Source organism: Diceros bicornis, chromosome 33 (assembly GCF_020826845.1).
Source record: "Diceros bicornis minor isolate mBicDic1 chromosome 33, mDicBic1.mat.cur, whole genome shotgun sequence".
Classification (NCBI taxonomy): domain Eukaryota; kingdom Metazoa; phylum Chordata; class Mammalia; order Perissodactyla; family Rhinocerotidae; genus Diceros; species Diceros bicornis.
In genome coordinates this window covers 21,700,567-21,714,237 of record NC_080772.1, presented here as the reverse complement: position 1 = coordinate 21,714,237, position 13,671 = coordinate 21,700,567, and the positions used below count along the sequence as shown (strand labels likewise).

The window sequence follows — 13,671 nt, the reverse complement described above, 5'->3', positions numbered from 1 at the left end:
CATTGTTAAATAGGGGGTCCAGGTCAGACGCTCTTTAAGGGCTATTTCAGCTTTTGAATTCTACTTGCACTCTTTTCTTTCACTCTTTTCTTGATTGTTTCATGTACACGATCTCATTTTATAGAAAACATTCTGCTGTGACTGGCAGGGCATATGAAGCCCATCTTATGATGGGAAAACAGAGATACAAAGGGATGCAGTGACCTGCCTAAGGTGACAGAAATAGAACTCCAGTCCTTTAGGCTTCTTTTCTTTTAAAAGAAAATCACGCTGGGGGCTGGCCCCGTGGCTTAGCCGTTAAGTGTGCGCGCTCCGCTACTGGCGGCCCGGGTTCAGATCCCGGGTGCACACTGACGCACCACTTCTCTGGCCATGCTGAGGTCGGTCCCACGTACAGCAACTAGAAGGATGTGCAACTATGACATACAACTATCTACTGGGGCTTTGGGGAGAAAAAGGAGGAGGATTGGCAATAGATGTTAGCTCAGGGTTGGTCTCTCTCAAGCAAAAAGAGGAGGATTGGCATGGATGTTAGCTCAGGGCTGATCTTCCTCACAGAAAAACAAAAAAAGCTTTTCAAATTTAATTTTCTTTTTAAAAAATTTTTCTTAGTAATAATTAAAAAAAAATGAAGAGAATGGCACTGATTGTTTTTAAAAAAAGACAGTGTATCTCTGATTCAAAGAAGGTAAGGATGATGTTCCTGAAGATCATATCCCGTGTCTGTGTACACAGGCGCATGTGACATGAATTTTGGTCCATTTGAGAGAATTAATCATTGATACAGTTATTTTTCCTTTCTCTTTAAATAGTACACTTTAGGTCATTTAACATACGGTGGTAGGGTGGGGAGGTGAAGGTTTTCATCTTCTAAATTACCAACCTACATACATCCTTTTTTTTTTTTTTAATTTTATTTATTTATTTATTTTTCCCCCAAAGCCCCAGTAGATAGCTGTATGTCATAGCTGCACATCCTTCTAGTTGCTGTATGTGGGACGCAGCCTCAGCATGGCCGGAGAAGCAGTGTATCAGTGCACGCCTGGGATCCAAACTCTGGGCCGCCAGCAGCGGAGCGCGTGCACTTAACCGCTACGCCACCGGGCTGGCCCTACATACATCCTTTTTTGTTTTGGATGAAAGGAAACCAGACACTGAGATTGGTAATCGAATTATCTCAGACGTACATGAGCTACAACAGCTGCGTGTTGCCAACAGGAATACGTACATTGATCCTGGTTCCACACTCGGACCACGAATGAAGAAAGGCACACGGATATCAAAGTCATATGGCATGGATTTCCCCTTGACCAGTCCAAACTGCCCAATATGGTACCCGTGGTCGGCAGTATAAATGATGTAAGTGTTCTCCAGCTCCCTTGTTTCCACAAGCATATTATACAGCTGAAATACAGCACAGACACAAGTCAGAAGCAATCATGATGGCATAAGATAACAAGAGTGTTGCCATAATTTCCCCCAAATCTTTTTTCCCATTATTTTTAAAAGGCACGAGTTGCTTCAATAAGGCCAACAAACATGAACACTATCCACATTTTCTAGTTGCTTACAATCCTGGAGGGAAAAAGTCTCAAGACACAGTGGAAACGTAACTTTTCTGAATCTGGTACATTCTCCTTAAAGGTTTTGTTCACCTATTTAGGGAAAAAAACCCATAAAACGGACCTCCACCACCAAACTTATAGGTTTTGCTTTGAAAAACCCATTTTTAAAGCAAATTTTAATATCATCACTCTTATATCTAGTTATCAAGGGTTAAAACAGGCTGCTTCTCAGCCAATAGGCGTGTCTTGCTTGGCTTATATTATGTTTTAAAATTCAGGAAATTTCAAATCATATTTTTGTATTTCTGGCTTCTTTTAAAAAGTCAGAAGACCTGATGATACTGGATCCACATTTCTACGTGGCAAAAATTAGTTGGAGCTGAGCAGTTACTCCTTGCTTTAGATGGGGCACTTAATTTCAAGTTCGCCATGATCTCCACCATTCTCTATTGTCTGATACTGGACTTGCTTTACATTATTTGCTTAATTCCTGAAGAAGGTATTTGTGGGTATAGCCCTTGATTTATGATGTTTTGATTTTGATTTCCTCTTTGCCACTGGTTTCATGTGAACCAAGCCTGGAGAGGTAGATAGAAGGGGGATAATATAAGGGAGAAATGATAAAGTCACTGAACACATACACGCTCTTAAAATGAAAAACAAAACAAAGCAACAACAAAACAGGCTTGGAAAGAATGGCTCTACACACGGGAAGCTGGACCAAAACCTATCAGTGAGGCAAGTTCACGTGCTCACCCTTTCCACAGAATCATCCACTGACATCAAAGTCTGGAGCCGTTTGCGGTGTAGAACATTTGTAAACTCCATGTGAATGGGCAGCATGGGTCCTGTGTACTGCATAATCCAGTGTTTATCCATATTTGGTGCATAGTTATAACTAGGAGTTCTGAAAATATCCAGAAAGGAGTCTTAGTATATATCTTTCAGTCCTTTAGAGAAATATCTCAAGTTAAAGGTTGTGAAATGAATAATCATTTAAGATAATTTAGCCACTGCTAAAGTATTTTTCTCTCCCATATATCTTCTCTCTGTGCTTATAAGAAGATCTGAAGTCTTCACCACCCCAAACAACACACATCCTTCGAAGGTATACGGATTCAAATTTATAAAACCAAGATCGGCAGCTAAAAATGTAATCAGGGCAAGTTCATTTGGGTTCATTGAATAAAATGTGTAAAAATATATCAAGATGATTACGGTTATGTTACAAATCTACAGATAAAACTCAGTAATGTAGAAGGGAATGTTCTCATGGTGACGTTAACTCATAAAATTTTATTGCTAATTAGGCTATTATATATAGTCACAAATATGTTATGCAGAATGATGGTGAATCATAATTTCAACATTTTTTCTCTTGAATTTATTAGAGTATTTTATTGATTACTTATATATCTAGTCTTTATGAGTTTTTCTCATTCCTAACCTTGTGTATAGATACCATTAATTTACTTGGATTTTCTGGAATTATAACCAAGTCTGCTTCTGCAATATACATGTTTACCAATAAAGCTATTCATTTTATAGACAAATCAATATAGGTGCAAGGCATAATTTTTGTTAACCACAAGGAAGTGGGTCCTATTGTTCATGGACAGGTCGATTCAAGCCTATATTTAATCTGTTGCAGAGATCCAAGTGGTGTCCCATACATTCTGTTGGGAACCCACAAAATGTGTCACCTTCCCTTTGAAGTCTTACCCAACTCCCTCAAACATTAGATGCTGACACCTCATGATCCCAAAATACATAACTATGCTAGAGCAATTTTCACACTAAGAATTATAATTATATTTATATTATAAACAAATATACTTGTTTATATTTGACCTTTCCACCAGACTATAATGTACTTGAACTTTCTCCTTAGATGTTATTAAGCATAGAGAAGTTGTATAATATTAAAAACTTAGTATTTACCATATGTCAGGTATTGTGCTAAGTTTTTTATATACATTAATTCACTTAATTATCTCAGCCGTTCCAGGAAATAGGTTTATCGTTCTCATTTTACAGCTGAGAAAATGGAGGCCTAGCAAAGTGAAATAACTTCCTGAGATTAACAAAGTTAGCAGGTGGTAGAACCAGGACTTGATTCCAAAGCCCATTTGCTTTAATAAAATGAAAGAAAAGAGAAGTGAGGGGGCTTCCTACATCTGACATCGCTTTTAATATGAACCATAACTTTACAAATAGCCAGTCTCACAGAACAAGCAACAGTCTACGTTGATTGAGAAATTTGATAACCAGTCTGTTCTGGGAGGATCCTATCAGTGAAAGATTGTGGATAACGATGACTGAGGGTGTCCCCACGCCATCATCTGTATTATAAAACCAGAGAAGCAATCGGTCACTGCGAGCCCAGTGAATTCAGGAGCCTTGACCTCATACTCCACCAGTTCCGTTGTGGTGCACATTTTCGATGGGGTAAACTTGGAGTTTTGAGATACACGACTGTAATTTTATTTATTTTTTCCCCCAAAGCCCCAGCAGATAGTTGTATGTCATAGCTGCACATCCTTCTAGTTGCTGTATGTGGGACGCGGCCTCAGCATGGCTGGAGAAGTGGTGCGTCGGTGCACGCCCGGGATCCGAACCTGGGCCACCAGCAGTGGAGCGCACGCACTTAACTGCTAAGCCACAGGGCCGGCCCGAGATACACGACTGTATACTGGGGCATTTCCATGCACACTGAGCTAAATAAATGGCTCTCTTTTGATAGTTGAAAATGCTGTTTTGGTACCATTGGCCTTCCTGGCACAGTAAGTTACCCTGATGATCAGTGTGGATGCTGGTTAATTAGCAAAAGTGCAAGAGCAAAAATGCTAATATAACATTGAGCACAGAAGACACTACCCCTTAAAAGTGTAAAAGTTATACTCAGAAGTGTAAGTCAATTCCCTTTTAAAGAGACAGATTTGTAGAGTGAGAAAAGGGGTGTGGCTCAATTTGCTCACCTATAAATGGGAATAATAGCACCTCTCTTAAAAAGTTGTTTTGAGGAACAAATCTATCTGTCTATCTGTCTGTCTATCTATCTATCTATCTATCTATCTATCTATCTATCTATCTATCTTCCTTCTATCTAAATATCTATCTAAATCTATATATCTATACCTTTCACTTAAAATTGCCTAGAACAGAGGAAGCACATGCATTTCCTACACGAGCTGATAAATAAGTACATTCTGTATAAGTATATGGGTTGAAAAAATCCTGTAGCATTAAGAAACAAACAAGCTTGAGCCAGCCCTGATGGCCTAGTTGTTAAAGTTCAGCGTGGTCCGCTTCAGCGGCCTGAGTTCAGCTCCCGGGCATGGAACCACACCACTCGTCTGTCAGTAGCCATGCTGTGGCAGCGGCTCACCTAGAAGAACTAGAAGGACTTACAACTAGAATATACAAATATGTACTGCGGCTTTGGGGAGGAAAAAGAAAAAGGAAGATTGGCAACAGATGTTAGCTCAGGACGAATCTTTCCCAGCAAAAACAAAGACACATTTGTTTAAAAAAAAACAAACAAGCTCTTCAGGTATCACCTGTAATTTTAAGAGAAACTTTCAATATAAACTTTCTTCTTCTTACCAAGAAGAAGACTCACGAACCAAATGGTCCCATTTTTTTGGCCTGAAAGCGTTCCTCATTTCTCAAAGTGAACCACGGGCTGAATCAGACTCTTGTATCTCAGGAGCTGGTGCAGTAGGAAAGGACTTAAGCCCGCGTTTCTTATTCTTCACGCAGCATGTCGAGTTACAAACAGGATTAGATTAAGAGGCTGAAGAGGAGGAGAGGGGGGCTTCTAAATCCCATTGGAAAGGGATTTTCACCCGTGGGGGTAGTTTGAGGTCAGAAAAATACAGCAAGTTGGTAGTGAAAGGTCCCCTAACCATTTACTGGTACGTGCCCTGAAAAACAATACGTCTATAGAAGACTATACAGGGTTTCTTTATAACACCTAAACATCCTCCTCTGACTGCCTTTGATGTCAGTTCGCCTTAATTTTAAAATAAATCTATCGAGTCCACTTTTTTAAAACCACAAAAGCTCGACACAAATGAAAATTACAATAGGGAACAGAAATGCAGGCTCAGAGTGGGCAAATTATATCCTCCACCAGTTACCTTGATGTGCTTGGCACAGCTCCTCCTCACTTTGAGGAACAGGGAAGTTTGCAGCAAATTACAAGTCTCAAATTGGACTCCCGGATTTACAGAATGACATATGTTAAATCTGGCTTATATTAAAAGGGAGAGTTCAGGTCTGTTGTCAAAGCTGTCTCCCCCTACCCCCTTTTAAAAAAACTTCTCGATGTGGGAGATGCCCCCCTGCTCTGGGGATGAAACCCCAGGTGGGATCTCGGCAGGACGCATGGAGGGGGGTACGCATTTGCCTTTTAAAGGAAGACAGACCACTGCTTCCCACAGAACAGCAGCTGTTCGGGGACCTGCAGGTGGAAGGTCGGGGGTTGCTGGAATTGACAATGTTGCTTAAAAGTGATCTTTTGCCAAAGACCCGTGGTTGCCTCCTGCTGGGGTCTGCCAAATTCCTGGAAGATGCAGCCTTCTGTCCCCCAGTGATAATTAAGGCTTCTGCCCTAGCTAAGAATTGATTTACAGTTATTCACACAGGGCCTGGAGCTGTCAGCTGGAACACAAGCCACTGAAAGAAGCAGGGAACTGTTTCAGAGAAAAGTGGAAAACCACATATCCAATTGTTCCAGAATGTTTTGGAATCAGACTCAAATTTTCATCCCAGCCCTGTTACTAGTGTGTGATCTTGGGCAACTTTTTTCTTTAAGCCTCTGTTTCCTCATCTAGATAATGGGAACAACAACTTCAAAGAGTTCTTGGGAGGGTTAAAAGAGATTTCAGACTCCAGAGAACAAATCCTGGGACCACGTCATACGCATACTTATAGGAAGCTGGGAAAGATCTTACCATTTAATAGCTCATGTGATTGCTGTGGCAACCCTGGGGAGTAGTAGTCCCATTTTACAAATGACACGGTGAAATGTACAGAGGGGGCTCAGAAAAAATGTGCTGGGGCCAGTGCTCCTTCCATGATGTCATACTGACCAGAGTCCAGAACCACAGTCCCCAAGAAGTGCCTCAAAATCCCATTCATTGGAAGAACTGATACATACATTTCTTTCTATCAAAAGTAAGTCCTGAAATTCTTAGCCTTCATCCTGATTTAAAATATTAGCTGCTTCTGCTTTCCATTCAGATGCCCCTCACCAGCTGCTGAGCGTCTGCTGTTGTTGCAAACACAGAATACAGTCTGACCGTCCAAGGCACCCTGGATGCATCAGTGAAAAGGGAGATGACAATGGCTATTTGCTTTAAAATTGAGAGGCCAAAGGATCAAATTGTCGTTTTTGAGTTTCTGTTGCTTTCCTAAAAAAAACAACAAAAAACCCCAAACAAAAATCCATGTTGGAGTTACAAATTCACGTGCCTGGTCTGCTAAGACTTTCTGTTGTCTGTTCATATACGTGTTTTGCCCAGAATTGTGCACTGTAGACACAACCCTCTCAAGAAAGCATATCTGTAACCCTCAATAGACTATAGTTCATGTGATTGATCCTATATTTAAAAATGTTAACTTCTCCCAGCAAGGCTTCCCTGCATTTTGCTTTTCTCTAGTCATTACTCATTTGGATTATTGCTCTGCAACTAGAACACAGCTCTTTTAGACAGCTGCATTTCTAAGTTCAACTTTCACCATCAATGCCAATTCTTTCTGGGTTTTGATATTCTTTCTAGTATTGCTTACTGACATAACAGGAATAAGAATTCTGAAAATCAATAATGTCACGTTTCTTTTTGATGGGTTGGTATTTTAGGAGAATAATTCTTTCTAGCAGAGAAATAGTTTTAAGAAATGCATGTGTTGTGTGTGATGCCTGGGGAATTGCAAAGAACTTAGCAGTTCATTTGTACTGCTGACAGCCTTTGCTGTCACCCCGGTGAAAAGAAATGTATTTCTAGTGTGTTACATTTGAACATGTGTTTTCTTCATTTGTTACTTAGTCTCAAACAACAACAAAAACCCTAATGATCTAACTCTTAAAGTGTGTTGGTAGCAGCACCATCATTCTCTGAGAAATGAAATAGGTCTCAATTCCCAGAATAAGCCAGTTATCCAGGTTTAAGACACACACTCAAAGCATTAAATTGGAAATTCTATACTTAATCTCCCAAACCACACCACGTCAGCTTTCAATGAAATTGAACTTATTTAATTGACTTTGTGGAGATATTCCCCACCTGAGTTCAAATGTCTTTAGGCAGTGAATATTTGAATACATGCAAAATAATACCAAATGATCTTGATTATAGGTATATCATAAAACTAATTTAAAGAGTCTTCTAACAATGCTGCAAACTCCAATTAGGATTGTGCAAATACGTACACGGGAGCCACTTCTAATATTGTGACTGCGATGGGCATGGAGCAACCTGAGTGACGGGAAGATCACCTGGGTGCAAAAGAGCTAAGTTTTGGCTTTAGCTTTGTCCCCATCTACTTATGTGACCTGGGTAAAGCCATTTGAGTCTTTTGTTTTTCTTTTTGTACTAGACTTCGGGCCTTCAGTTTTTAATCTAAAAATTTACGGAATTCTACTCTCCCTAGGTGTCCTTTTAATTCATAAAACTGATTGTTTAACTATTTTTATACTCTTTAAAAAAAATGTTTTGGGGCCGGCCCGGCAGCTCAGTGGTTAGGCTCTGCACGTTCCACTTCAGCGGCCCAGGGTTTGTGGGTTCAGATCCAGGGCGCAGGATCACTCCTCCCATACACCACTCATCAAGCCATGCTGTGGCGGTGTCCCACATACAAAATACAGGAAGATGGGCACAGATGTTAGCTCAGGACCAATCTTCCTCACCAAAAAAAAAAAAAAAACCACAATGTTTTAATGTCAGCTAGTTGGTGGGGTTAACATGCTTATTCATCTGCTAAACAAAGGTGTATTGTGCAGTTAGCGAGACAGGAGCCCTGCTCTCCAGGCACTGGGAGGGGGAGGAGAAACATTCTGTCCCGCCTTCAGGAGAGAAGGCGTAACTGTCCTGCATAACTCCAGGGCACCACTCACATGGGATTTTGTGTGAATGCTGCCCCCTGGAGGTGTGCAATGTGACTTCAGGGATCTGAGTAAACAGCCGATACAACGGGATGAGGAGTAACGACGGAGAGAGGATCAAAGCGGGAACACAGGAAAGGGAGCAATAAGTTCTGCCTGAATCAGAAATTTTTTTTTTTTTTTTTTGTGAGGAGATCAGCCCTGAGCTAACATCCGCCAATCCTCCTCTTTTTTTTGCTGAGGAAGACGGCCCTGGGCTAACATCGGTGCCCATCTTCCTCCACTTTATATGGGACGCCGCCCATATAAGCGGTAAGCATGGCTTACCAAGCAGTGCATCGGTGCGCGCCTGGGATCCGAACCAGCGAACCCCGGGCCGCCGCAGCGGAGCGCGCGCACTTAACCGCTCGCGCCACCGGGCCGGCCTCTGAATCAGAAATTTTTAAGAAGAATTTAAAATTCTGTCATCTTCAAAAGCATTTCGTTTTACGTATTTGTGGAAGAAATGAAGTAAAAATGTACAAATTGGTTTTTTTTTTCTTTTTCTGGTGAGCAAGGTTAGCCCTGAGCTAACATCCGTTGCCAATCCTCCTCTTTTTGCTGAGGAAGACTGGCCCGGGGCTAACATCCGTGCTCATCTGTGTCTACCTTATATGTGGGACGCCGCCACAGCATGGCTTGATGAGCGGTGCGTAAGTCCACACCCGGAATCCGAACCTGTGAACCCCAGGCCACCGAAGTGGAGAGTGCGAACTTAACCACTACGCCACTGGGCTGGCCTGCGAATTCTTTTTAAGGCAAGACATTTCTTTCCAATATTAGATAACAAAGGTGTTTCAAAAGGTTGTTCTGAGGCCTACACAGAGGCAGTTTCCCTTTGACATACTATGTCTATCCAGAAGCTCCACTTTCAGAACGATTCTTGTAAGTTAGTGGACGTGGATTGTTCTCCTGAGACTTTAGATTTCACTTGAACCTGTGTTTGTGTGTTTGTACGTGCACATTTCCAGGTATGGGAAGAAAACTGTTGAACTGAATCAAAAAAAATTTTTAAGCTGATAGGAGCACAGTTGGTAGGAGGTGATGAGGATGTCTCTCAGCTTCCCACAGAATCATCGGGTAGGTAAATGGAATCTGCTTTCCTAGTGTGGCTTTTGTCCACAGGTGCATTTTATCACCTCACTGAGGCCAGGGGAGAGAAGTTATGTCAAGAGGGAGCATACAGCATCACTAGGAGAATACTGGGGAGACACTTTACAGAAAAGTTTAGTAGTGCCTTAGCCATAGTGAAGGGCTTCATGATAAGGATCATTATCTGCATTATTATGACAGAGGCTTCCTCAGATTCCTTAGAGGCGGTGAGTGACTGAGCCACTGTCTGATGAAACAGCGCCTCCCGTCACGAGTGGTCAATAAACCGCTCCCATTCTTAGTTGGTTGGCATAACCTCTAGCCTCAGTTTGTAAAGCCAACAGGCCAATATTGGACTGGCTTCCTTCCTTTGTTGGGAACAGCAAACACTGTGGAAACATGATACATTCGTTCCAGGCTGAGAGGGTCAGATAGCTATAACCCAAGGCTGGATGAAAGGCATCTGGATAAAGCTTGACCACCAAAGAAGGCGACCTAAAGGAAAGTGTTCACATTACTCGGGTCCCCCCAACAGAGGAGGGTCTACAGCTTCTGGCTGTGTTTTCATAGGGCCTGCCAAAGATTTCTGCAAAGCACTTAATTTCTTGCATCCCTTTGCTTGAATGTGTGGCTAATGTTTTCTCTAAGGAAACCGGCCACTCAGGAGCTCTGTGCACCACGATTGGCAGCTTATCTTCAATTTGTCTCACTCCTTTTGTCTGTAGACTGAACTGTGAACCTAAGCAGTCACTCACAGTGACAAGAGATGCACACGGACTCTCTCCAGCCCCTTCCTCCAGTGCCAGCTGGGGAGATCGTTACAACCAAGATGCCAGGAACTCAAGGATCCTCAGGTCTGTGGGGAGACACAGCGGATCTCCACATTCTAGGTGCAGCAAAGCTCAAGGCTTAGCAGCAAATAGAAGCTGAAACACTCCTCCAACAACATGAATTTTCATTTTCTATGGCTAAGGGTGTTCTCCAAACTGGGCACTTGCCCACAGCACACATTTTGCACCTGGAAGAGATAACACAGCCCAGAGGGGTGCTTATTCCGCCTGTGTTTTTAGAATGGCCAGGTGCAAGAGGCTCATCACAATGTGAGTCTTAGCTTGTCAAGAGATTTGTCATGTCACAGTGGGCAGGTATCAACTTGTCATTTCTCAGGCTGTTTCCCCGAAACACTAAGTTGAACCAAATGAAACTGCACTTTTTGTAGGTCAGGAAAGGTCAAATCAAGAAAAAACAGTTTTATACGGTTTGTCTTAATTCTTGCTGATGAACAAGAATTAGCATCTATGAAGTAGCTTCTATGTCTCAGGCCCTCTGTGGGGACTTTAGCTATGCTGCCTCTCTTAATTTTCATTCGTGACATCATATCAAGCTGCTAGTATTATCCCATTTTACAGATGAGACAATGGAGGTTCAGAGAGGTTAAAGAATTGTCCGCAGGCTTGGTGAGGACAGCTGAGATAGGAAACCACACTTGTTTGCGTCTAAGGCCTGAATACTTTTCACCCTGCCATGTGTAGATTTTGCTTTAGAGACTTGCTAGCAAGGCACACAGGTGGTTCATTTGAACTAAAAGGTAATAACTGAAATTATTTGCATGTGGAAATGACTGAGTCACAGATTATGTCACTACCCTATTAAATGGCCTCCAGTGACTCTGCTTATGGTTAAGTACAAATTCCCTGAAGGCCTCAATATTCCGCTCGTTTCCCTTTCTAGCTTTATCCCCTATTGCTTTCCTTGCACCCATTCTCCACTTCCTAGGTCACATCTTAGATCGCCTCACTTACACGGTGACCGCTTGCGTGTGCCACATTCTCTTCCTGAAATCATCTATCCAATCTGTAGAATATCAGCTGCAGACATTTTACCCATCCTTTGAGGCCCACTTTGAATGCCTCCTGGTCTATGAAGTTTTTCTGGTCCTCCAAAAGATGTGAATGCTTCTTCCTCCAAACTTCCACAGCCCCTTGAACGCCTGCTCTATTCTTTACCACTCTGGTTCTACTGGTGACATTGCTATTTGGACACTTGCCCATCCTCCCCTTAGAGCAAGGATTGGGGGCAAACTTATTCTGTAAAGGATCATATAGTAAATATTTCAGGCATCACAGGCCGTACGGTGTCTGCCACAGCTACTCAATTCTGCTGTTGTATGCGAAAGCAGCCACAGATGATACCTAAATGAATGGGCATGGCTGTGTTTCAATAAAATTTATTAATAAGAACTGGTGGCAAGCTGGATTTGACCCCTGTGTGCCAATTCCTGTCCTAGTTTATTGGTTCTCCAATGTTAGCAACTGTGTCTTCCTCATGTCCACATCCCTGCTGTGTTGTATAGAGCCCACAGGTGGCACTCAGAAATATCTGTGGAACTCAATAGAATTCTGAATTGCTGGAATCAGAGATGCTATTTTTTCAGCTCTCGTTGAGGCCCTGAGAACTCTGCAGATTCCTCTCCTCGTGATTGTTGTCTGTGCATGCCGCTGAGCTGTCAGAACCTCTGACCTGCGGCTGATTTTCCTGGAGGCTCAGGACCTTGCCTTGAAGCTTCAAAGGCAGGCTGACTTCTAAGGAGCCATAAAACACCACGTTGTGTCAACCCCTTCTTCTCAAACTCGGGAAAACACCAGTAAGGTTTACAGTTGTAGAAAGTCACCGTAGGCTGGGATTCTGCTAATGCAACAAAAGAAGCTATACAAAGTGATCTCTGATTCAAGAAAAGTGAATGGTGAGTAATAGAGTATGGAAGAAACCCACGAAGACCTTTTTCTTTCACTGAACCCACTAGTTACTAAATTTGTAATGATCTGTAATGGAGAGACACTCGCCACTCACGGGCTTCATTCATGAATTCAGTTGCATGATTCTAAGTAGGGTAGATCTTCAGAGGCTTGTATATCTGTCCATGGGGTTGACTCCAAAACACAATGGCTCATCCAAACCATATTCTCCAGGTGCTAGGGCAACCGTCTTTATTTGTTGATGGTATTTTATGTATCAAAACACTTCCATTCTCCAAGTTCTTGGGCATGCTCAGTAGGTTATCCACCCTGGCTTCATGTTTATTGTTAGTTCCTGTCCTCAGTCAGCTCTGACCTCCTTCCTTCTTTCTAAATTGCTTGATATAACAAAGATCTAAATACCACTGACCAGGAACCATCAGTCTATTAGTTACAATAAAATACAATAAAGAATATATATGGGGATATATACATAATAAGGCATATATAATCACCAGCAGCTAGAGTGCCTTCGGTAGTTACTTATCTCTTTACATAAGGAAGTACATTTAATCTATTTTCTTTCTGTCTGGAATCATGGCTAGAAAATCAGTGTGGAGGAAAAGGGATGGTATTTAAGCACAAACAGATTAAGAACCAATTTTGGAGGTTTAGTGATGAAGGGAAGCACATATCAATTCCCTATTCTCTACCTCTCTGGTGGCCGAACTTTCAGCAGACACAGAGCCAACTGCTCTGTGTGAAGACTGCATATTATTGCCATGGATCGGAAGAAAATTTGTTGACAGTAAAAAACAAAATCATCTTCTTTGCTGCCAAAGCATCCAGACTTTTCCACCCTTCGCTAGCGAGAATTACCAGCATAATCCAGCTCTCTGCTCTCTGTCTCGTCCCTGATGCCATCAGCTCTCTCCTCCGTGTCTCCCCACCCCCTCCTCTCCAAGGCCCCTGCCTCTCAAAAAGAAACATCAGGTTATTTTAAAGCCGTGACCTGAGAAGGCCTCTTGGGCAAGCCCACTCAAGCTGCTTTCTGCAGGAATCCTAATTGCACATTTGCAGCGAAGCTGAGAGAGTATGCGCCTAGAAAACAAACCTGTGTTTCTACAACCAG

At 42.2% G+C, this 13,671-nt stretch overlaps 1 protein-coding gene across 9 annotated transcripts in view; it reads right to left on the bottom strand.

Moving 5' to 3' along the window:
- Positions 1–13,671, bottom strand: part of SULF1 (sulfatase 1) — a 181,286-nt gene that overhangs the window by 52,180 nt on the left and 115,435 nt on the right. For all 9 annotated transcript variants that reach the window (XM_058528839.1, XM_058528833.1, XM_058528834.1 and 6 more), the window contains 2 exons: positions 2,322–2,472; positions 1,229–1,404 (listed from right to left, as the gene is read on the bottom strand). In XM_058528839.1, coding sequence (XP_058384822.1) covers positions 1,229–1,404; positions 2,322–2,472 — 327 coding nt within the window. The remainder of the gene's footprint in view (positions 1–1,228; positions 1,405–2,321; positions 2,473–13,671) is intronic.